The 24,030-nt window shown below is 43.5% G+C and overlaps 1 protein-coding gene across 1 annotated transcript; it reads left to right on the forward strand.

Annotated features, from left to right (window-relative positions):
* The first annotated feature begins 9,717 nt into the window (after positions 1-9,717).
* LOC118851323 (keratin, type II cytoskeletal 3-like) lies at positions 9,718-22,572 on the forward strand. Its single transcript, XM_036760776.1, has 9 exons — positions 9,718-10,410; positions 13,647-13,867; positions 15,201-15,261; positions 16,902-16,997; positions 17,252-17,416; positions 18,561-18,686; positions 19,652-19,872; positions 20,673-20,707; positions 22,223-22,572. The coding sequence occupies exons 1-9, from the start codon at positions 9,718-9,720 to the stop codon at positions 22,570-22,572; spliced, it is 1,968 nt and encodes a 655-aa protein (XP_036616671.1).
* Positions 22,573-24,030: the final 1,458 nt, after the last annotated feature.

Genomic DNA, 24,030 nt, shown 5'->3' on the forward strand with positions numbered 1-24,030 from the left:
AGGGAGGAACCTCGAGGAAGAAGAAACAAGACAAAACAACAAAAGGAAAGGAGAGCAAATAGTCTGCTTCCATCCGCATTCAGACTCCAGAGTTCTTTCTCTGGATGTGGACAGCATTTTCCATCATGAGTCTTGTGGAGTTGTCTTAGATCCTTGCATTGCTGGGAAGAGCTAAGTCTGTCAAAGTCGGTCATCACACAATGTGGCTGTGACTGTGTACAATGTTCTCCCGGTTCTGCTCACTTCACTCAGCATCAGTTCATGTGTCTTTCTAGGTTTTTCTGAAGTCCTCCTGCTCATCATTTCTTATAGCACAGTAGTATTCCCTTACATTCATACACCACAACTTGTTCAGCCATTAGGGGAAGCAATTTTTAAGCTGGATTATAGTCAGCTTTTAATTTTATTCTCATCTGATACTAAAGGGAGCCCTGAAGAAAATAGCTCAATTTTTTACTGATAATATTGTAAGTGCAGATAGCTAGGTGGGTCAGTGGATAGAGCACTGAGCTTGGAGTGAGGAAGACCTGAGTTCAAATTTGATATCAGATACTCCCTGTGTGACCCTGGGCAAGTCACTTAACTTCTGTTTGCTTTAATCTGCTGTAGAAGCAAATGGCAAACCATTCCAGTATTTTTTGCCAAGAAAACTCCATGGACAGTATGGTCTGTGGGGTCATGAAGAGAAAGACATGACTGAAAGAATGGCTGAACAACAATAGTATTATCAGTGGAGACGGGGAGAGCTGACCCTCTGCTTTAGGCCTTAGCTCACCCAGAGCCTTCCCATCCTTCAAAGTCAAATTCAATCCCCGCCTCCTGGAAGACCAGGTCTTCTCCAGTGATCTGGCCCCAATCGTTCCATATCTCCTTTGCATGCCATCCCACTTCACTGCTACCTAACTTTTCATCTCTCTATGTCATCTCCCTAAATAGGCTTTGAGTGTGAGTTTCCTTCTTCGTAAAAAAAGGTAGGGGAAGGCTGCAAAGCTATAAATCTATTATTACCACCTGGAGGGCAAGACTGAGGTCTTACATGTCTTCTGTGAAACTTATGTGTCTTCTTGGACAAGGAGACTAGAAATAACACTGGATTAGGAGTCAAGGAGACCCAGGGTCAAATCTTGGCTTTTCTACTTATTAGCTGTATGATCGTGGACAAGTCACAATCTCTCTGAGTCTCACTTTGCTCAGGTGTTAAGTGAGTATGACACTGATTCCTTATGGGGTTGTTGGGAATATGAAAGGAAAGAATGTAGGTAAAGTCTTCAATAAATTCCAGCTATCACTGTTACTGTATTATATTATAGACTTAGCTGTTCTCAGCAATGCAAGGATCTAAGACAACTCCAAAAGACTTGCAGAGTGCTGGGCATATAGAATAGGGTTTGAGAATTTGTGGAAGGAGTGAGTGTCGGGTGCTGTCTTCGTGTTCCTTTGGTGTGGAAATTTGTGATGACTCATTCATTCCTTTATTCACTTACTCAGCAAGAATCTGTGAAGCAGCCTGCTGTCTGCGAGACCCTGTGCTGGGTTTTGGAGATACAAAGACAGATATGAAAGACAGACCCTGATCTATCCTTCTTGCCTCAGAAATCCCAAGCCTGACACATCCCTTTCCTCGTGCCTGTGGCTCCTCTTCTCAAAGTGCACTTTTCAATCTCTTTTTCCATCTGAAACTCCCAAAGTTCTCACCTCTGACTAAAGAGACCAGATTTCAGGTAAACTTAAAAATGCCAGGTGATTACTAACATTGCATTTCTGAAGTCCTCTGTAGAGTCTGTCTTCTGAATAATCATCCACTAATGTTCTCTTTGACCACCTGCTGTGTTGGGTTCTCACGCCAACAGAGTGAAAACAGGAAAGGTTTTTGAATATGGTCCCAGTGATGGGCTGGATCGTCTGTTGTCTGAGGAAGGACTAAATTCAGAGAGGCTCATCGCCAGACGGTTGGCCTCCAGGGGAAGATTAAAAAAACACGCACATCGACTCCCGATGTCATCTAGTGTGGTGGGGAGAAGGCTGGAGGCTACATCTGCTCAGGGAAGACCTTCCTCAATGGAATACGGAATTATTGAGCATAAACAATAGCAATTATTCTACAGCAATATACCATTTTCTAGTCTATATGTAATGCTAATAAGCTGTATATTGTATTATATATTACATGTATTATACAATATATTATGTAATGTTATATTATGTAATATAATGTTATATTATGATACTATATTGTATTGTATCATATCATATCGTATCGTACTGTGTTCTATATATTATTCTATTCTATTGCAAAATTCTATAGCCAAAATTATTCTACCTCATACCAAGAGGAGTTGGAGGTGGGGTAAGATGGAGAGGAGCTGACTTGGGGCATGGACATGGGAACAGAAGCTCCTGAATCTTATTCTTTTAATTAATTATTCTTATTAACGAGGTGTTCTGCTCATTCGTTTCTCCATTGCCAAAGGATCAGGAGCGCCATAGGTGCCCTCCAAGGTATGGCGTCTTTGAACAGAGTCCCGGTCATGGGAGCCATAATTATTATTTCCACCTTGCAGTGTCCCTAGGGGAAAACTTTGAGTTTGGTAAGAGCCATTCTTTATCATTGAGTGGAGTGTTCCAAAAGTCTTGTTATGGTTTACAACTGCACTAAGATTTTTGGGACATGTGGGATTGAGGAGCGCATTCCAGATCAGGCATACAAGGAAGGGCTGATTGTGGAAGAGCTGATTCAAGCTTGCCTTTAAAGGATGGGTAAGAATTCAGCTTAAGTTAGGACAGACATTCCAGGCACAGGGAGCAAAGCAGAGGGTTATGTACAGGAGACAGTGAGTACTCTGGTTTCTGTGTAGACTATATGGAGGGGGTTAATATAAGATTTAGGTGGCTCAGTGGATAGAATGCTGGGCTTGGAGTCAGGAAGACCTGAGTTCAAATACAGCCTCAGATACATACTAGCTGTGTGACCCTGGGCAAGTCACTTAACTTCTGTTTGCCTTAATTCACTGGAGAAGGAAATGGCAAACCACTCTAGTATCTTTGCCAAGAAAACCCAATCGGGCTCGTGGAGAGACATGACTGATGACTAAACAACAGCAACAGTATAAGATGAGGCTGGAAAGATAGAGTGATGCCAGATTTGGGAGGGCTTTGAATGCCAGGATAAGTAATTTGAACTTCACCTGGAAGGTCATAGGGGTCTATTGCAGGGTTAGAGCAGAGGGAGATGAAACTGTTAAAGGAGGTAGAGAAAAGAGTCAGAGAGAATTGTTGGGGATGAGTTAGGATGCACGAATGATCTTCGAAAAATGTCAATCCTAAATAAAACAAATGTAGCCAAGATCAGAAGGAAAGCAGAATCTTCGTGCAAGATCCTCTTATATTTTTGCATGTATGTTTGTGTGCCTGGAGCTGGTATGCTCAGTTCAACTCAATTTATTTTAAGGAGAATTCACAGAGTATTTTATATATACAAGGCAAGAACTGTGACTAGGGTGAGGTCAAAGCCAGGCCTTGCTATGTCATTGGTCTAAGTGCAAAAACTCTTAATTATGCTCTACCACTGGGGCAGATAAGACACAGTCTCCTCCCTGAAAGAGGTCTTAGAGTCTAGTTGGGGAAATACGATTCACCCTCTTGAGACCACCCTAGATTGAGATAGTTGCAACTGGTGACAGATTATGGTGATCAGATGAGCGGCATCGATGGTGAATGGCAGAGTGCCCCGAGGCAGGTTACAGGCTGGAGAAGCCAGGGAGGGCCTCATGGAGGTGACTGGACTTCTATTCATCATATTTTTGTGTGTAAGGTGCTGACTCTGAAGAATGGCTGGGATTTGGGTGACTTGAGAGCGAGAGATGGGCATCAAGAACAAGTGGAAGAATGCTACCCTAGAAGAAGCCTAGGATCTGAGTTCTAATCCCCTTATACCACTTACCAGCAACTATGTGAATTGGGACAAAATCCTTAATTTCTCAAAGGCCACAATTGCTTCATCTGTAAAGTGAGGAAAATAATCCCATAAACCAAATGATTTCTTGGTTTAAAATCTACGATTTTGAAGTAGGGATTCTTAACCTGGGATCCGTAAACTTAAAAAATTTTTTTTGATAACTATTTCAAAAGAATTAGTTTTCTTCGTAATCCTGTGCATTTTATTTTATGCATTTAGAAACATGATTCTGAGAGGGGGTTCACAGACTTTGCCAGGTTGACTAAGGGGTCTAGAACTCCCCAAAGGTTAAGAACTCCTGGTCTAGGGAGAAGAGCATTTTAAGCTCTGAAGGAAATGACATAAGCAAAATCAGGGACGTAGAAAGGAGTAAGGCCAGTATAGGAAACAGTGAGGGGAGGGGCTAGACTGGACCAGAGGGTTCATATTGGGGAATTGCTTAGATGAGTATGGGGCTGAGGCAAAGTCATGGGGCAGAAGTCCATGAGAGCTGGTTAGCCCACTCTGTCCCATGGCTATAGTCTGTATCTCTAACCCTGACCAATTGTCCTACAAACACATATCTTTGGTCACAAGTGGGTTATAGTCAGAGTTGCAACTGAGAAGAGAGGATGGGCACAAACACTTCTCAATGGTGTGAAAAATGACTCAAAATGGGTGGCCAGCTGAGGGTCAGTGAGTACTCGTGGGCAGTTTTCTGCATATGGAAGAGCCTGTGGTGTTTGCTCTACTGGGTGAACATATATTCCTATAATTCCAACACTGAATTTCATTCAGGGAACCCATGATTTTGGTATATTACAGGAACATTTAAAATCATTCTTTAAAATCAGTTTTATTTTTCAAACAGTTCTCAAACATACCGAGTTATACTCCTTCCAACTTCTCCATTTGACAGCTCTCCTAACAAATGTTTGTTGGATTTAATGCTTTCATCTGAGTTTCACAACAATCCTGTTTAGTTACACAGGACAGGCATTATGTTCTCCGTTCTACAGATGGAGAAATTGAGAGCCAGAAGAGTTAGGTGAATTGCCCAAGGTCTCACTACCAATAAGAAGCAGAGACAAGAATAAACCTTGGATTTTTTTACTCTTAATACAGGGATGTTACTGGGGCACTAGGCTACCTGGATTCCTTTGATGGGGTTATACCCCTCAATCAAAGCCTCCTCATTTTAGAGGGACGATATCTGTTCAAGATCTCATCCTACTATGTCAGGGTCTATTTTGTTCCCTCTAGCTCCCTGGTACCCTGTCAGGTCCAGACTGGTTCTCTGAGCTTACCCTGGAGCTGGAGGACAGGTTTCTTCAGAAAGGCCAGTATCTTTTCCTGCTATGGACCATGGAATCAGCTGCTCCACTTGGCCTTCCCTGACTTTCCATCACTGTCCCATACTTTTTCTCATGCAGAAGAGCTTCCTAGACTAATGCTCTCTCTTTTGGTTGTCTCATTCTCTCCAATCCCTTTTTATTGCCTGATCTTTTTCCTCCTCCACTGTTCGGCTGATGCTAGTTCTGTCTTGGGTTCTTTGTGTCCCAGTTGGCATCTGTGTCCTCAGGATGATAACTCTTGGGAGACAGAAACCATAGCTCCTTCCTTCTTTGGTTCTCCTAGATACCAAGGACAGGGCTCTGTTCCCCATGGGATACGTGACATCGGCTCTCATGCCTTTAGTGAGAGTGGTATGGCTTCTCCAAGTCACAATGGGCACATCTCCATTTTGCCAGGTGATAAGGCAGCTGCATAGATAGAAAATTCCATGTGAGGATGGGCCAAGTCTTATTCATTTTGTATGTGTCCCAGTTGCCTAGTGCAGTGCTCTGCACATAGTTAGGGGTCAATGAATGTTTCATTAAATTCTTCATCATCCCCTAGAAATGGGCAGAAGATGCAGGTTATCCCATGAGATCTCCAGTCAATTGCCATCTGGAATAGACCAACCCAGGATGCCATTCTCTGTTCCAGGTCATTAGCTTAGTGGTTCGGTGGCACTGTCTTTCTCTTTTCACGTTTATGTCTTTGCTGGTTTGTAGAAATGGCTGGGAAAGGGGGAAGCATCAAGCTTTTATTCTCTGCCCCTGGAGGAGATTAGCTGCTAACCTTGGCAAGAAGCAGGGATTTGGGAAGGGCCCTCATTATAGTCCCAAACTTCCACCCCAAACTCTTTGAAATTCATTCTTGATGATTAAAATAAAGACTTCCTTCTTGGCCAACTCAAGCAGGGTGAGGTCCCTGGCAATCCTCGTGGGATGGATGGAAGTGCTGTCCTCTACAAGTCATCTGCCATGAATGAATTTGCCCAAATCATACCACTTTGTTTCTATATTTCAATGGATAACTGTCAAGCTGCGAAGAGTCCTTCTTGGGACCCAAAGAACCTGCAGATTTAACTGAAAAGATGGGTCTCGCTTAAAGTCAGAATGGCCAATGGTCGATGTGGTATGACTTTTAAAAGGCACCAAAAAGCAATCCTTCTAACTAATCACATTCTTGACTCTTCCAAGAGAGACAGATTTCTCCAGTTGAATTTGGTTGTCTGTTGGAATTTAAGTCTTTAGAGCGATGGATGGATCTTAAAGATTATCTCGACCAGCCCCTTCATTTTATAGAACAAAAGTTTTGAGGTCTAGAGAGGGAAAGAGTCTTATCCAAAGTCACACAGCCACTTAGTGTCAGTTCCCAGATTCCCTGCTGTGATCTTGAATGGACTCTTCATTGTCATCTTATAGCCACAAGGGATGTCATTTAGTACAGCTCTTTCATTTTAAAGATAAGAAAACCTTGGAGGCCTAGAGAAAAGACGTGATTTGCTTAAGGACATAGAGTGATTACCTACTTCATGAAGGCAACTGGTTGCTAGGTGGTTAGAGCACTGGGCATAGAGTCAAGAGGACCTGAGTTCAAATCCAGCCTTAGACACTTACCAGCTGTGTGACTCTGGGCAAGCCACTTAACCTTTGTCTGCCTCAGGCTCCCGTAAAATGAGGATAACAGCACATCCACCTCTCCCGGTTGTTACAAAGATCAAATGAGATAATATTTATGAAGCACTTAGCACAACACCTGGCATATAGTAGGTGCTTAATAAATGCTCGTTCCATTTCTCATTTCCTTCACAGGGTTGAGAGGAATGTTGAGAGGAATTAGTTGAGAGGAATGAAAGAGATTTGCAACCATATAGTGTTATCATAAGACCCAGTTTTGCTAGCATGCCAGAGCCATGGTGCATGTTCTGGGTGCATGCGGCTGGATTTGAACTCAGATCCTCCTGACTCCAGGGCCGGTGCTCTACTCACTGTGCCACCTATCTGCCCTAGGACTGGTAATTTTTGATGGGGTGTGAGGAAGCAGCCCTAGAGGGATGCTGTCTTGGCCATGATCCATTTGAAGGACTGCCTGAGTATGTTGGGGGTGAGGGTGGGAGGGCACAGCACGGGGAAAGAAAGTTGGCAGCACTTTAGAAATCTCTACTGTACTACGAATTAGTCTGACTATTTGAAAGTAACAGGACTACATTTCTTTATAATGCAAACTCTTAAGCAATTATAGACTCCTAGGTTTTTTCCCCAAGTTAGCTCAAATTGTGGAATGAACGCTGGATTTGGAGTTTTGAGGATTTGGCTTTGAGACCCTGCTCAGACACTTGTACTAGCTACGGGACTAGGAAAGCCAATTAATCTCGACTCTTAGTTTTCGCATATGTAAATAGTGACATTAATGCTTGAAGTGCTCGTCTCATAGGATTGTTGTGAAAAAAATTATAAACTGTGAAACGTCGTCAATGTTGGAATTACTACTGACTGTGCAAATTGAGAGCCGACAGAGGAAAAGTGAGGTTAAATGGGGAAAGATTCCGGACAGAGTGAAGGTTTTGGATTGACTTCAGCAGGTGAGTGAGATGGGGATGGTGGGGGCCCAGAGAGATGAAGGCAGGACGTTCTAAGCAGGGAGGCCAAAGCTTATGGGAGAGGGTAAGCCACCAGTTTAAGGTGGTGAGAGTGAAGAAGCCTGCTAGGGAGTGTGGGGTGGGAGGAGGAAAGAGAGGGGACCAGGTGTCTCTCAATTTGAGACGCTCATGATCAAATGAGATCATATTTATAGAGCTCTTAGCACAGTGCCTGGCACGTACAGGCACTATACAAATGTTTATTCCCTCTTTTATGGAGAGAGTGTCATCAAATGGATTACACCAGGTGAAAGCTTAATAGTACATGTACTGGGGCATTTGTGAGTCTGGGCTTACCAGAGGAACCTGCTGAATGAAGGGATGAGGGTAGCAAGACACGAGGTATAAGTGTTTAATAGTTAGGGACAGTTTTTTTTTTGTTTTTGTTTTTCTTTTTTTGGAAGGGCAGGGGTTAAGTGACTTGCCCATGTGTCAAGTGTCTGAGGTCCTCCTGACTCCAGGGCCAGTACTCTACTCACTGCACCATTTAGCTGCCCCTAGGGACAATTTTTTTAAAAAGTGAGATCTCATAGAATATGAATCCTGGCCAGAAGTAAAAAAGGTTTTTAGGGGTTGGGGCAATGTCTTTGTGTGGGTATGTCCTTAGAGCCAAATAGAAAACTGTCTTTAGATGTGGGGTGGAGGTGCAGGTGGGGGTGTAGGCAAGGCAAAAGGAAGAAGAGAACTGAGACAATTTCTTGGAGGCACCAAGGAAAGAATTCAATTGGGAGGAAAATAAGTTCTGAGAATGACTGGACTGTCCATGAAGACTAAGTTTCCTAGGAGGTTGGACTTCCCACTTGGTCTGCTCAGGCAGATAATATGTGGACTTCATCTATCATACCCCATTTTTTACTGTGCATTTAATTTCCTTTAAAATATCAATCCCATGATTCATTCCATTGGTTATAATTCTTTTTTACAACTTGACTATTATGTAAATAAGTTTAATGTGAAGGTATATTACATGCTATCTTGGGGGGAGGAGGAGAGGGAGGTAGAGAAAATTTAGAACTCAAAAACTTGTGGAACTGAGTGTTGCAAACTAAAAATAAAAAATAAATTAAAAAAGAAAGTGTGCAGGGTATTTGACAGAGAAGAGAAATTAAAAAAATAAAAAATCAATCCCTTTTGATATGGGACATAGCTCCACAAAACCTCCCACCTCTCTCCTGCTCTCCCACCCTCCACTTACCCCTTTAGTGCCTTGAAAACAGTTAAGGTCAATGGCTGAAACTAGTCTTTTATTTTTTTCAGATGAGGAAGCCCAGAAAGGAGAGGTGATTTGCAGATCTTAGACTAAGAATCTAGGTCTTCTGAGCCCCTAGTTCTGTGGTCCTACATAGATGATCTCCTAAAGTGGATGCATTACATGTATGTTCTGTGATTAATGAGATGAACAGGTAGGATCACCATGAAGGATTAGGGGGACTGGAGAAATGCTGACCTCTAAATCCTCAAAACCTGAATGTGAGGTACTTTGGGGATTTGGGGCTGTGTCAGCCCCTGCAGGAAGGCCCCCTTTCCAACACAAGCTTATTTTCATTGAGTAACCCCAGTAACACAAAGCAATTTGGGAATTTTGAGTGATTATCAAGGTGTGTTGCTAGTTTTGGACTCCATATGTTGCTGCCAGGCAAACCCAACCCGTTAATTCCCTCAATTAGGTCGCTGGCTCAGAAGTAGCTAGCCAAGCTCCCTGGCCTCATATAAGCAGCCATCCTGGGCCCTGAGCTTCAGAAGGTTTCTGAGTATCCTCCAGCTTTCCTCCTCCCAGTGCTCCAAGTTCATCTTTCTTTTGGAGTATATCACCATGAGCCGCCAAGTCAGTTATAGCCAACAATCTTGTAGGACTTCCAGCGGAGGGCAGCGCCAGGGATTCAGCGGCCGATCTGCTGTGGTCTCCAGCAAGAGCCGAATCAGCTCTGGCAAGTCGACATCCGCCTCCCGATGTGGAGGAGGTGGTGGCAGTGGTGGCTCCTCAGCCTGTGCCATGAGGGGCTTGGGTTTTGGCAGCAGAAGCCTGTACTCCCTTGGGGGGAACAAGAAGATCTCGTATAGTGTAGCTGGGGGTAGCTACCAGGCTGGGGGCTTTGGTGGTGGCCGAAGTTGCGGCTTTGGGGGGAGTGGGTTTGGAGCTGGTGGCTTTGGAGGGGGAGCTGGTAGCTTTGGAGGGGGAGCTGGTGGTTTTAGAGGGGGAGCTGGTGGCTTTGGAGGGGGAGCTGGTGGCTTTGGAGGGGGAGCTGGTGGTTTTAGAGGGGGAGCTGGTGGCTTTGGAGGAGGAGTTGGTGGGTTTGGTGGCCCTGGTGGCTTTGGTGGCCCTGGTGGTTTTGGTGGCTCCAGTGGTCCTGGTGGTTTCCCTGGTGGCATCCATGAAGTGACTGTCAACCAGAGTCTCCTAAAGCCCCTCAATGTGGAGATTGACCCCCAAATTGGGCAGGTGAAGACCCAGGAGAAGGAGCAAATCAAAACCCTCAACAACAAATTTGCTGCCTTTATTGACAAGGTGAGTCAACCCGAAATAATGGGGTAACAAGGAAACCTGGTACCACAGCGTCTGCGCAGATTGTGTTCTATGATGTAAAATGTGCTTGACTTGGACTCAGGAGGCAGGTTCAAATGTTGGCTCTGTTATCTACCATCTATGTAGTGGTCAGGTCAGTCACTTCTGTGCTTCAACTCCTCATCTGTAAGATGAAACTGTTGGACCCGAGGACTTCTAAGGTCCCTTCCAGATCGAAAGGATCAGGATCCATTTGGATCTAAAGGGCCCAGATCTAAAGATCCCTGACTTTTGCTTGCCTCAGTCACTTCATGTGTAAAATGTGGTAATTTGCCTAGAAAATTGCTAAGGTCCTATCCAACTGGAAAATTTTATTATTCTATGGCTATCTTGAGAAAGCAAACTAACTTAGCTTAGCTGCAACTTCCAGGAATTTCTCAGTGAACACATAACTCCCATCAGTGGCAAATTTTGTTTTCCTCATTAACACGGCCACTCGGCTCACATCCTTTGTCCATAGTACCGGCTCAGCTCAGCAGGTTTCCTTGGGGAGAAGAAGGTCTTTGAGACTAAAGCTCTTTAGTTTTCCTGTCTATGCTCAGGTAGATGTGATCTAGTCAGCTTAGGAAGAGAAAGAACAACTCTGTTAAAACTGGTCTTTGCCTCAGCCAGAGAGGTGATGCTTTCTGTCCCTAGGCTATGGGAAGAGAAAGAGGTAGAGCTGGGACCACGATGGCAAAGATAGATAGACAGTAATGGCCCCTATTTCTAGAATCCTTTGCCATCTACAAAGCGCTTCTTCACAAGTCTTGTACAAAAAAAGGTAATGCAAAGGATTATTTAACTTTTACAGGTGAGGAGACTGAGGCTCAGAGACTTAGTGACTTACCCAGGGTCTCTGGGCTAAGAGGTATTAGGGGTGGAACTTAAACCCAGATTTTTTTTGACTCAAAGAGCAAACTTTTTTTTTCCAGTAGAATTCCTTCGAAGACAAGTTCTCACTGGCCAACACCACTATTTGTTGTGAAGGGTTGATAGTGACCCAAATTCCTGGCACATTTGAGGAGGAAAAAAAAATCTCCAAGGCCAAAGAGAAATGATTTGGGAAGTCTGATAAAAATGTGGTTGTTTCTGTAATTTTGAGGTAAATGATCAAGCAGATAACAAATTTACTAATTATTGGAAGCTGTGTTGGCCACACATTTATTCCTCGGGCTGAGGAAGGAGGGCTTATTAGTATACAGCTGGGGAGAAATGCCTAGTGCCCCCAAGTAGCATTATGCCGTTTGAAACCCGGCTCTCAGACAACTGGCCCTGTGACCTTCTGAAAGTCACTTTATCTCTCTGAGCCTCAGTTTGTCATCTGCAAAATGGGCACGAATAATACTTGTACTGCCTACCTTATAAGGGTTTTTTATGAGTATATCAAATGAGATAGAACTTCAAAATGTATAGAAATGTGAGCCATCACTGTTATGATGATAAAGTAAAAAGAGGGATAGAAAAACCTTTAGGGGGCACATGCAATTTAGTAGAGCTGGCCTCAGGCATGACTGTCAAGTAGAAATTTGTTCTCATTTCCTACTCGTCTCTCCTCTTCTTCCCCATAAAACACCCAAACCAAATCCCAAACCTCATTTGGCAATCTCTGCTTCAAGGAGGAGTAGAGAGAATTCTAGATTTAGCACTAATAAAATCTGTGTTCTTGGGCCAATTTCTGGATGGTCACTTTCCATCTCTATAAAATGGACTGATTGGCTGGACTCTAAATTGCTTTCTGGCTCTAATATTCAGATATTTCTGTCTTTTTTGTTACCTCTTTCTCAGGTTGCCTGGAAAAACCCATTCTTGCACAGCTAGGTAGGATAGTAGATACAGTGCTGGACCTGAAATCAGGAAGACCTGAGTTCAAATCCAGCCCAAGATACTTACTGGCTGTGCGACCCTGGGCAAGTCACTTAACCTCTGTCTGCCTCAGTTTTCTCGACTGTAAAATTGGGATAATAGTAGCGCACCCGCCTCCCAGGGTTGTTGTGAGGATCAAGTGAGATAATATTCAAAAAGTGCTTAGCATTCTACCTGGCACATAGTAGGTGCTTCATAAATGCTTGTTCCCTCCCACTCCCCTCTTCCCGGGAGGACAACCTGATGTTAGTGTACAAGATAGCTGAAGGGAGAGGATTGCTTTAGGACAAAGGTTTCACTCTCTATTGGTAAGACCTTACATAGGAACGGGGAAACAATTTGAGGGTGTAGGGTCTTCTCAGCATCCCTTCAATCGTACTGGGAGGCACTGTGTTTGATCTTCCGTAAGGCACGGGCTAGCTTATTCTGCTCAGAAGAATGCACACCGTAAATGCTTCTTCAGTGTATTCACATATATTTATCTAAACCTAGAGCGGGGGGGCGGGAGGAGCTGTTAAGAGCAGGCATCGTTCACATTTGCGGAAGAGACTGCTAAGGGTTTGTTGGGATTTTATCGGCAAAGATGCTGGAGCAGTTTACCATTTCCTTAATATGATGTGTTTCATATGGCATGCAACATAATAAATATGATATAATATTAAAATGTTATAACATAAGATAGCACAGTAGCGTAGTATGATAGAATATAGCATAGTATAATATGATAGAGTATAGTATAGCATAATATAACATAGTATAGCATAATATAATAAATATACTATACTGTAATATAATATAGTAGAGTATAGTATAATATGATACAGTATTACATAACATAACCCAATGCAATGCAATACAACATAATGCAATATACTATACTATACTATAATACAATACAATACGATACAATACAATACAATGTAATGTAATGTAATATAATATAATATAATATAATATAATATAATATAATATAATATAATATAATATAATATAATATAATATAATATACACCTCTCATAGTCATTGAGTTGTATTTTGGTTACAAAGTACTTTTATATTTGTTTCCTCATTTGATTCTGCAATAGTTGGCATATTCATTAGTTCCAGTATGATTATCCCCGTTTTACTGATGAGAAGACTGAGGCTCAGTGTAATTAAATGACTGAAGTTAGACACTTATAAGGTACCTGGTCAAGCCAGGACTGGACCCTAGGTCTTCCGACTCCTTGGACTATAGTAACAAATCACCGAGTTTTCTGGGGGATGGATCTTGGCCAGTAGTGCGCTGAAAGAGTCCAGGAGGATACTGACAGTCTCTCCTTTTTGGTCCACAGGTCCGGTTCCTGGAACAACAGAACCAAGTCCTAGAGACCAAGTGGCAGCTGCTGCAGGACCACGGCTCCGCCTCTAGCTCCAACACCCAGAACCTGGATCCCTTCTTTGAGAATTACATCAGCAGCCTCAGGTCCCACCTGGATGGGCTGGTTAATGAGAAAAACAAGCTGAATGGGGAGTTGTGCAGCATGGAGGAGCTGGTTGAGGACTTCAAGAAGAAGTGAGTTTCATTCTCAGCTGTAGCTTAGCAGACATCTGGGTGGGTGGGTCATAGATTTAGATCCAGAAGGGACATTAGAGGGTATGTCATCCAACTCCCTCATTTTACAGATGAGAGAAACTGAGGCCCTGAGAAATTAGTGACTTGCCCTTTGTGTGGAGGAAAAGATACTAGACTGAAGGTCAGGTGGTCAGAGTTCTAGTCCTGGCTTTGGCCTGAGTCTTAGGTGCTCTGCCCTGTGTCCTATACTCTTTGGAAGGATCCCAATATGACCATCCTGCCTCCCACAATGGCTTCCCTTGGATTTAAAGTGAAGATACTGTGGTAAAGCAGGTAGAGCTCTGGACTGAGACTCAGGGAAGACCTGGGGGTTGGTCCTGTTTTGCTAATTCCTGGCTCTGTGATATCCTCCTCTCTGAGTCTGCTTTCTCTCCTCTAGACTGAGGTGAGCGGACTCCTAAATAGTCCCTTCTGACTTTCTATCCAATGTTTTCTCCAACCAATCTCCCCTTCCATCCTTCCCTCCACCCCCATCACCTGTCTATAAGGCAATTTCTTTCTCATCATTTGAATAACTCCTAATCCTCATCTTTTAAATAACTCCTAATCCAGGAGGCTTTCCTAGGCTTTGCGTGTATTTTGTTCTCTCAAGGCCTCATCTTTCCCTAAATTTTGTATTTATCCTCATCTCCCATGCCTACAGCTCTTGAGTGGTCTATGATCAGAATACTGGATGCCTGTATTGGTTTAATGCTCCCATGGTTCTTTCTGGCCTTGGATACATAAGTAGGTAGGGTCCCTGGTCAGTATGATTTACACTGCAGCTGGTAGAAGGATGTAACCTTTCAAAAAACTTTCCTATCAAAATGTGGAGAGATAGAGAGGATACACTTATGTAGTCTCTATTCTCGGGGAAAAGACAGCTAGAAAGATGGAATTGAACTGAATGACAAAATAAAAACAACAGGCATAGACTGGACATGAAAGTATTAATATCACATAGGGTGAGCTCAGGGTAAGCAAATTAGGGTAAACCTAATTTGGGAGGAAAAAAAGAAGGGAAGTACAGGATAGGGAAGTGATATTAATTCCAGGCGACATAGAGTTCTTTGCTGATCAATCCAGGAAAGATTTCTTTGGAGAGGAAGACTTTAGGAGAGTGTGCAATAGTTAATTCATCACCATTTGGATATTTTTCCTTTAGTCCAACCCAAACCCCATTTCTTGTAAGTAGAGACCAGGTGCTGTGGGTCAGCCTGGTTTTCCTGATCATTATGAGGACCAACTCAGGGTTCCAGGAAAGTTCGACTTGAAATGTCTTTTTTCTCCACAGGTATGAAGATGAAATCAACAAACGCACTGCTGCTGAGAATGACTTTGTGATTCTTAAGAAGGTGAGGTTCCCCACTTCCACTCCCTGTCCCTGGGGACCTCACAGTGGTGTGTGTGCCTGGGAGGTGGAGGGAGAGGAACTTTGGAATTGGAAAGACAGGAAGAAACATTAGTAGATATCAGACTCTTGCAATGTTATAGCTGGAAGGGAATGCAGGATTCATCTAGCTAGTCCAATCCCTTCAACCTATCGATGAAGTAACTGAGGGCCAGAGATGAAGTGACTTACCTAAGGTCACATGGTTAATAACTAGCAAAGTGGATACTAGAAACCAAGTCTTCCAGGTTTCGCCCTGGGGTTCTTTCCTCTATACCGGGGGTTCTTAGCTTGCGTGTGTGTGCGCGCGTGCGCGTGCGCGTGTATGTGTGATGGGCCCCAGTGAGGTGAATCCTATGGACTCCTCAGAATAGTTCTTTTAAATGCATGGATTTTTTTTAAAAAAGCGTATGAATATAAGGAAAACAAATTCTATTGCAACACATTATCCAAATATTTAAAAAAAAGTTTGTGGGCTCTAGGTTAAGAAGCTCTGCTTTATACCTTATCATCATTCCACGTCTCACTTTGAATCTGGAGAGCTGGGGAAACATTTGTGAGGAATCAGGATCTGGGGAGATATTTGCTTCCTGGGCAGGTAGGAGTCCTCCTGAAAAGGCCCTACCATAAGGTAGAGTGTCCAGTATTTAGGGTAAAGCTATTTCTTTACTCTCTCCATCCCTTGGGAAAAACGAATGAAGTACCAAGCTTCCTCTCCGGGTTATCCCTCCCTGGTGGCTTTATTGAATTTTCAGATATGATTGGGTTTTAAGTTATGCCAGCAAAATGGGCGAAGAGAAAAAGTCTGATGTTTACTAGCTGTATAACTATGAGTATGTTACTTCACCTGAAACTCAGTTTATTTATCTAAAAAAATACCATTACTTGTACTTCCTTTCCTACTGGATCGTAGTAAGGAAAGTACTTTGTAAATCTTGGGTGCTAGAGAAATGGGAGAGATTAGTAGCAGTATTATTACTGATTGTCAATGTTCTTGTCTTGGTCTGTGAGTTTAAAGGACTGCAACAGTCTGAAGGACAGCCTCCCTTGGAGAGTTAAAATTGCTTTTAGTTCATCTTAAACTCCCCAGGACGTGATTCCTCACTCGGCTTTAAAGGCCACTGTACCATTCTTGGAGAAGCAGCATGATGTAGTCAGAGCCTAGATACGGAGTCAGGAGGGATTAATTTTGATATAAAGGACAGCTGGGCAACCACTTAATCTCTGAGCCTCAGTTTCCTCATCCGTAGAGTGGGGGTTGTTGTGAAGATCACGCGAGATGTGTGGAAAGGGCTTCGAGATTCGTTGTTGTTTAGTCAATTAGCCACGTCTGACTCTTCGTGATTCCATTCGGGGTTTCCTTAGCACAGGGGTTTGGAGTAGTTTGCCTTTTCCTTTTCCAGCTTATTTTACAGATGAGAAAACTAGGCAAACAGAGGTAAGTGACTTGCCCAGAGTCAAACAGCTCGTGAGTGTCTGGGGCTGGATTTGGACTCTAGGGGTCCTTCTGGCACTGGATCTGCAATCCTCTTCTCTCTGAACCTCTCATTCCCTACGTGGTGGGTCACCCAGAGCACAATTCAGACCAACTGAATTCTTTGACAGGATGTAGATGCTGCCTACATGAACAAAGTGGAGCTGGAGGCCAGAGACAACAACCTGCTGGATGAGATTAACTTCCTAAAGGCCTTGTACGATGCAGTGAGTTCTCTCCTCCCTTCCTATCCTTGTTACCTACTTGCCTTCTGGCTTCTTCTTTCAGAGAGACTCCATCTCAAGAATCCTGCTCGAATCTGTTCTCCTAAGCCAACGATGACCAACCTTAGTGAGCTTTTCTTCCCTCCTCCTCCTCGTTCTCCTCCTCCTCCTCCTTCTTCTTCTCCTCCCCCTCCTCTGATGGTTTTCAGTGCCCATAGACCATGCCTGAGAGTGAGTGTATCTGTGTGGGTTTGCAGGAGCTGTCCCAGATGCAGTCAGACACCAGCGACACCTCTGTGGTCCTGTCCATGGACAACAACCGATGCCTGGACCTGGATAGCATCATTGCTGAAGTCCAAGCACAATATGAAGAGATCGCCCAGAGGAGCAAAGCTGAGACTGTGGCCCTGTACCAGAGTAAAGTAAGTCATGCTGGTTCATTAGTTTGGGAAAACTTACTGGGTCCTAGGACACTAGAGCTGGGGCAAGGAATTGTTAAGAGCAGACTCCTGCTTCTGACAGTCCAGGCTTACCATATATTAGAGCTCATATATTCTTTCTGAGAGTCAGAAAACCTGGGTTTGAACTCCAGGTTAGCCACTTTCTAGTTGTGTTACCATGGATAGCCCCCATCTCTCTGAGGCCGATTCTCCATCTTCCAAATGGGGAGATTAATACTTGTGTGACCTTCCTTATAGGGCAAGGAAAGTGATTTGCAAACCTGAAGTTTTATTAATGAGAGTTGGAGTTATTTTTCATAATCTCTTAGGGGGAAAGGTTTTACCATTCCTCTCAGTTGCCTACTCTAGCTATCATGGAATTCTTTTCCTGATCATTGCTAAGTAGAAAACAGAAACCTTCTCTCTAACCCAGGAGATCTTAATCTGAGGTCCATGAATCAATCTCTCTCTCTCTCTCTCTCTCCTCCTCCTCCTCCTCCTCCTTCTTTTTCCCTCTTCCTTCTTTCTCTAAACATGTTTTAAAAACTATTTCATTATAATTGGTTTCCATAATCCTCTATATTTTATTTTATACACTTAAAAGAATTAGTCTGAGAAGGGGGGGGGCTTCCCCAGACTGCCAAAGAGGTTCATCACAAAAAAGTGGTCCAGCCCAAGTCCTTATGGAATCCCAAGCACACTTCCCTTAGCGTCTGCTCTTGGTGCAGAATACAAAATGCCCTCTCTATTATGCAGCCAGGGGAAATGGGGTGAACATAGACCTTCTCTGTTGGCCCAAAGAGCTCCACATAGATTCTCCCCGGTTGGTCACACCAGAATAGTCAGAAATCCCCCATCTTGGGTGGTTGCATCAACCTGAAATTGAGTCAGGTTCTGGGTTCTGGAACCGTCAGATTGTGGTGCTGTCCTTCAAAAAGTGGCAATGATAAATTGTTGTGAGAGCAAGGGTGCATGGGTTTCAAGGGGTGCTATGGAACTTTGGCAAGTCACCTCCCCTCTTTAGGCCTCAGTTTCTGTATCTGTAGAATGGGAATGAGGATTAGACTAGAAGACCTCTAAGATTCCTTCTGGTGCTCTGACTATGCATTTATTTTCTGACTATTAGCTGGGAGAGCTGGAAAACACAGCTGGCAGGCATGGGGATGACCTGAAAAACATCAAGAGTGAGATCTCTGAGCTCAACAGGATGATCCAGAGGCTTCGAGCTGAAATTGAGAATGTCAAGAAGCAGGTGGGTCCGTGGAGGGAGAGGCGATTGAGGCTAGACTTGGGGTCTAGACTCAGGTTCAAGTCTAGCCTCTGACACTGTGTGACTCTGAGCAAATTATTTCTCTTCTCTGAGCCTCGTTTTCCTCATCTTTAAAATGGGAAGATCCAAATGAGTTAATGTATGTAAAAAACTTTGTAAACTTTCGGTGTCAACTCTTATAGTAATAGTTATTATTATGGCTTAAGCTTAAAGCATAAAACATGGTTATCAAAAGTGAAAATGCAAGGCCTAATTATCTGTGTGGGAAGCTCTTGGTTCATAAGGATTCAATAAATGCTTACTGACTGATTTATTGATCAGTGCCCCTCCACCACCCATCCAATTGTGTGTGATCCTGTCCTGGGAGCTTCACCAGGACAGTGACCACACTCAGGCCTTGCCCTATGGAAGCCTGAAGCGGGCTAATGTCAGAAACATCACCAACATATAAACAATCACACAGACATTTCGATAGCAAAGCCGAGATGCACGTATGTGTGTTGGGGGGGACAGCTACTGGATTAGGTAGGTGGGTGGAGGCTGGGAAGAAACTTTCAGTCATTTTTTTCATTAATCCAGGCAAGCTTCTTGACAGAGACAGCCTTTCAGTGGTAGAAAGAATATTATACCCTAGGATCAATAGATCTGATGTTAATTAGTAATATGGAAAATATAGATGGAAAATAGGAAGAATAAGATTTACTTCTCATTTACTTCTATATATATATATGTATATATATATATATTCACTATTTACTTCACAGAGCTGCTATGAGGACTGTGCTTTGTAAACCATAAATGGACATATAAACATAAACTGGTCACTCTCCAGTCATCCTTTTCCAGACGTGAGAAGTATCCATCTGAGAATGGGATGCTGCTGACGTCATTATTTTCCTTCTCTGTCCTTTACTCCCTCACTGCCATTCCCGTGCTTTCCCAATCAGAACGCCAACCTTCAAGCAGCTATTGCCGATGCTGAGCAGCGTGGGGAGATGGCTCTCAAAGATGCCAATGCCAAGGTGGTGGAACTAAAGGCTGCCCTGCAGCAGGCCAAGGATGACCTGGCCCGACTACTTCGCGATTATCAGGAGCTCATGACAGTCAAACTAGCCCTGGACATGGAGATTGCCACCTACAGGAAGCTGCTGGAGGGAGAGGAATGCAGGTGGGGTCACAGTTAGAAGTGGAGCCTGACTTGGTCCCAGGAGAGATGGGCCAGAAGGAGATTTTTAAGTCCTTGAGTTTGCGGGAATTGGGGGTAGAGGAGACGGTGAATTTTGGCATGCATTTAGAGTACCATCTAGACCAACCTCCTACCCAAGACACGAGTCCCTTAAACAACATCCCTGTCAAAAAGACATCTTACCTCCTCTTATTAACCTCCAGTGACAGGAAACTCGCTACACCTTGAGTCAGCTATTCCAATTTTTTGACAGTTCCAATTGTCATTAATTTCATATCAGCCTCTGTGTGCAATTTCCCTCCACTGATCTTTATTCTTCTGGGGAGTAAAGTAGTATAAATTTAATCCTTTTTCCATGTCACAGGCCTTCTAATATCTGAAGGCTGTTTTTCTTGTTTCCTCCTCTTGAGGCTAAACAACTCAAAAACTCCAGGGGGAAGAATTAGGCTAGAAGACCAGAAAGAACATTCTATTTTTAAGGACTCAGAAGCACCAAGCATAGTCCCAAGAGAGGTTGCTCTGTGCTGCTCTGAGAACATTTATGGAAAGGGAGATCTAATTCTGCCTACAGAAGGGTTCTTCTAGTCTATGTAGAATTCCTTCTTCCTAAGAAAGAAGGGAGTCATGGGAAGGTAGAGAATTTAGGCCTTAACTAATTCAGCCAGAAGGAAGGTGACATTTAGGGAAAGGTCTTCATTGAACCAAAGATGGCCCAGGGGAGACATAAGGAAAAATCCAAGCTTGGGATCAGTAATGTACAGCTGGAGGTTTTTCTTTGACAGGATGTCTGGAGAGTGCCCGAACACTGTGAGCATTGGTAAGTATTGGTTTGTTACTTTGGGGAATTCCCCAACTTCTTTGGGGAGTTCCTTTGGGAAAGGGAAAGTGTTAGGATGTTGATTCTTAAACTATAACTTGGGAAGGACAAGAAGACAAAAGAGACTGTGGTCAGAACTATGGAGAGCCAAGCCAGATTTGGTGTTGGCAGTGACCCACAAGCTACGGCAACAGGAATGGTTGGCCTCCTCCCTTTTCCTGGGCTTGACATGGCTGCCCACTCTCTTCCCTGAGAGATCAGGGCTCAGCAGTCACTGTGTAGACTACAGATACAAGTGCCCTCCAATACATTTCCTGGAATCTGTATTTTTTCTTTCCCAAAAAAACATATGGTCCCAGAGCTGCAGGATATTATAGATCATTTAGTCCAACTGCTTCACTTTTTCTATTAATTAATTTATTTTTAGTTTTCAACACTCACTTTCATAAGATTTTGAGTTCCAAATTTTCTCCCTATCTCTCCCTTCCCCCCACCCAAGATGGCATGTATTCTGATTACTCCTTTCCACAATATGCCCTCCCTTCTATTACCCCCCTTCTCTTATCCCTGCTCCCCTCTATTTTCTTGTAGGGCAAGATAGATTTCTCTACCCCATTGCCCGTATGTCTCATTTCCCAGTTGCATGTAAAAACAATTTTAACATTTGTTTTTAAAACTTTGAGTTCCAAATTCCCTCCCTCCCTCCCTCCCACCCCATCCACCCCCATTCCAACTGCTTCATTTTACAGATAAGGAAACTGAGATCCAGAGATACAAATTATTTGCTCAAGGTCATTTAACTAGTTAGTAACAAAGCCAGGATTTGAACCCAGGTCTGTTGCCTCCAAGTCTGGTGTGCTTTCCACTATATAATCCTAGAGTCTCCGATTTGGAAGCCACCTACTCCAACCCATGTCTGATTAGAAATTTTGATACCGTGTCTAACATGACATTCAACTATCTGTCATAGAAGTTTCCAGGGCATCTATTGGTGTAGTGCCTACAAGATGAAATGTGGGTATTGATGACTCTTGCAGTGTTAGAGTTAGAAACCTTCTAGTCCAAGTCCTCATTTTATACATGAGGTATAAAGAAATAGAATTAACCTCCCAAGATCACATAGTGAATTTGAAACTAGAGGGATTGTTTTAGGGCAGATCCATAACTAGGACAAGGTGATCAGGACTTTGACCCAGGGCATCTACATTTGGGGAGTGTGGAAATTTAATACATGAATGTCTTCAGCAGGTAAAAGGCAGTAACATGACTAAGTCCTCTTCCACTCAATTGAATTTATCTTAAGTTACTTGGATTATTTTCACACCATAAATTGTAAAATTGATTTAAGGGCTGCTTGCTCTCAGCACCAAGATTTCTAGTTATAGCTCTGGTGTGTGTGTGTGTGTGTGTGTGTGTGTGTGTGTGTGTGTGTGTGTGTAGATGAGTGATTGAGGAGGTTAGTGGAAAGCCATGACCAGGTTCCTGATCTTGTATGTATGTGTATTTTTCCTTTAGAAATGGTCCATAGCAGCAGCAGCAGTAGTGGCGTCTCCATGGGAGGAGGAGCTGATGGACGTGGCCGAAGTAGCACCAGTGGGGGCAGTTATGGCCGTGGGGGGACGGGCAACAAGGGGATGGGCAGCGGGGGCAGTTATGGTAGTGGGGGGATAGGCAACAAGGGAATGGGCAGTGGGGGCCATGGTGGCAGTTCCAGTGGAGGCTTGAGCTCTGGCGGGAGCTGTAGTGTTGGAGGTGGGTACTCTAGCCAATCTGGAGGCTCTGGGGTTCTCAGTGGGGGTGGTAGCAGCTCTATCCAAGTCTCACAGAGCTCTACCCGGAGCCAGAGGTCCAACAACAAATTTTAAACTACACATGAATAAACCATCAAAAGCCCAATTCTGCTTATCTGTGCCCCTTACAAGCTCAGGCTAACCAAACTCTGCATTATGCTATCCTCACCCCTACATAGCTTCCAGTCCTTTTCTTGCTTCTACCCCTCGCCCTGGCATCCTTCAGCTGTTGAGACCACAGCCATGGAAGTTAGAAGATTTGCAATGTGTTGGAAAGTATCAGTTGGGCCTATGCCTGGGATATGAGGCCCTTGGGAAATGTCTAGGGCCTGTCCCAGAAGGCCCTGTGTCCTATGGAAGAACCTCAACCTAGTGACTCTAACTCTTGGGGGATCCTTTGGTCTCTACTTTATCCGGATGCTTTGATTTCCTGTTGAATGATACTGGCCTAGGGGAAACGTGCTGTTATTCCTCCTCAATAAACTGCATTGTTTAAGACATTTCAGTTCTAGTTTTCATGATGTCCTTCCAGCTTCCTTCTCCTCTATTGTAGTTTTCCCAGGGGAGGCTGTAGCATCACAGGGACTTTTCAAGGTCATTGTGCTTGACCTGTCACAGAGCCTTCTGATCTCATATTGGACTGATTAGCCACAATCAAACACATTATACTTTGACCCCAACATCATGATGTCCTGGAGCTCCAGCTCTGGCTCGCTGCTCCCTCACCTTCACAAAATGGCTTCAAAGTACTCTACAACTTAACAATGAATAGATTTTGAGCCCAAAGTCCTGGATTCCAGTGTTGTATCTGCTTTTTATGACCTGTGTGATTCTAGGCAAATCATTTAATTTCTCTGGGTCTCAGCTTCCTCATCTGTAAAATGGGGGAAGAGGCTGAATTCAATGATCTCTAAAAATCCTTTCCAGTAATACATTCTATGAATTATCTCATTGGGTTTTCACACTTTATCATAGCATTTCTTCTTTCTCCCAGAAAGGAAGATGTGTCTGAATATGCGAACTATAATGGGACCAATAGTGAAAAACATCATGATGTCATTGGTCCTCTTCAAGAATGAAAGACAAATAATAAGTTAGAGAGTATTGGACATGGAGTCAAAAGACATGGGTTTGAATCCTGGCTCTGATACTTCCTAGCTGTGTGACTTAGTAGGTCATTTTCCTTCTTGGCAGCTAGGAGGTGCCATAGAGCACAGACAGTGGAGCCTGGCATCAGGAAAACATGAGTTCAAATCCAGCCCGAAACACTTTCTAGCGTGACCCTGAGCAAGTCAATTCACTGATGTTTGCCTCAGTTTCCTAAACTGTAAAATGGGGATAATAATAGCCTCTATCTTTTAAAATTGTTGTGAAGATGAAATGAGAAAAGTGCTTAGCATGGTGACCGGCATGCAGCAGATGCTTAATAAATGCTTATTCTTTCCCTCCTCCCTTCTCTGAACCTAGACCACGTATCTGCACAACTTCCCTTACAAGGTGTTGTGTGGAAAGTGCTTCCAACACCTTGAAAAT

This window comes from Trichosurus vulpecula, chromosome 5 (genome assembly GCF_011100635.1).
Source record: "Trichosurus vulpecula isolate mTriVul1 chromosome 5, mTriVul1.pri, whole genome shotgun sequence".
Lineage (NCBI taxonomy): Eukaryota > Metazoa > Chordata > Mammalia > Diprotodontia > Phalangeridae > Trichosurus > Trichosurus vulpecula.

What these genes read in the sequence shown, in the direction of transcription:
- LOC118851323 (XM_036760776.1), top strand. Translation starts at nt 9,718, where the DNA reads ATGAGCCGCCAAGTCAGTTATAGCCAACAATCTTGTAGGACTTCCAGC. An exon ending in TTGCTGCCTTTATTGACAAG is followed by an intron (nt 10,411 to 13,646) that starts GTGAGTCAACCC and finishes TTTGGTCCACAG; the next exon opens with GTCCGGTTCCTGGAACAACA. An exon ending in TAAAGGCCTTGTACGATGCA is followed by an intron (nt 16,998 to 17,251) that starts GTGAGTTCTCTC and finishes GTGGGTTTGCAG; the next exon opens with GAGCTGTCCCAGATGCAGTC.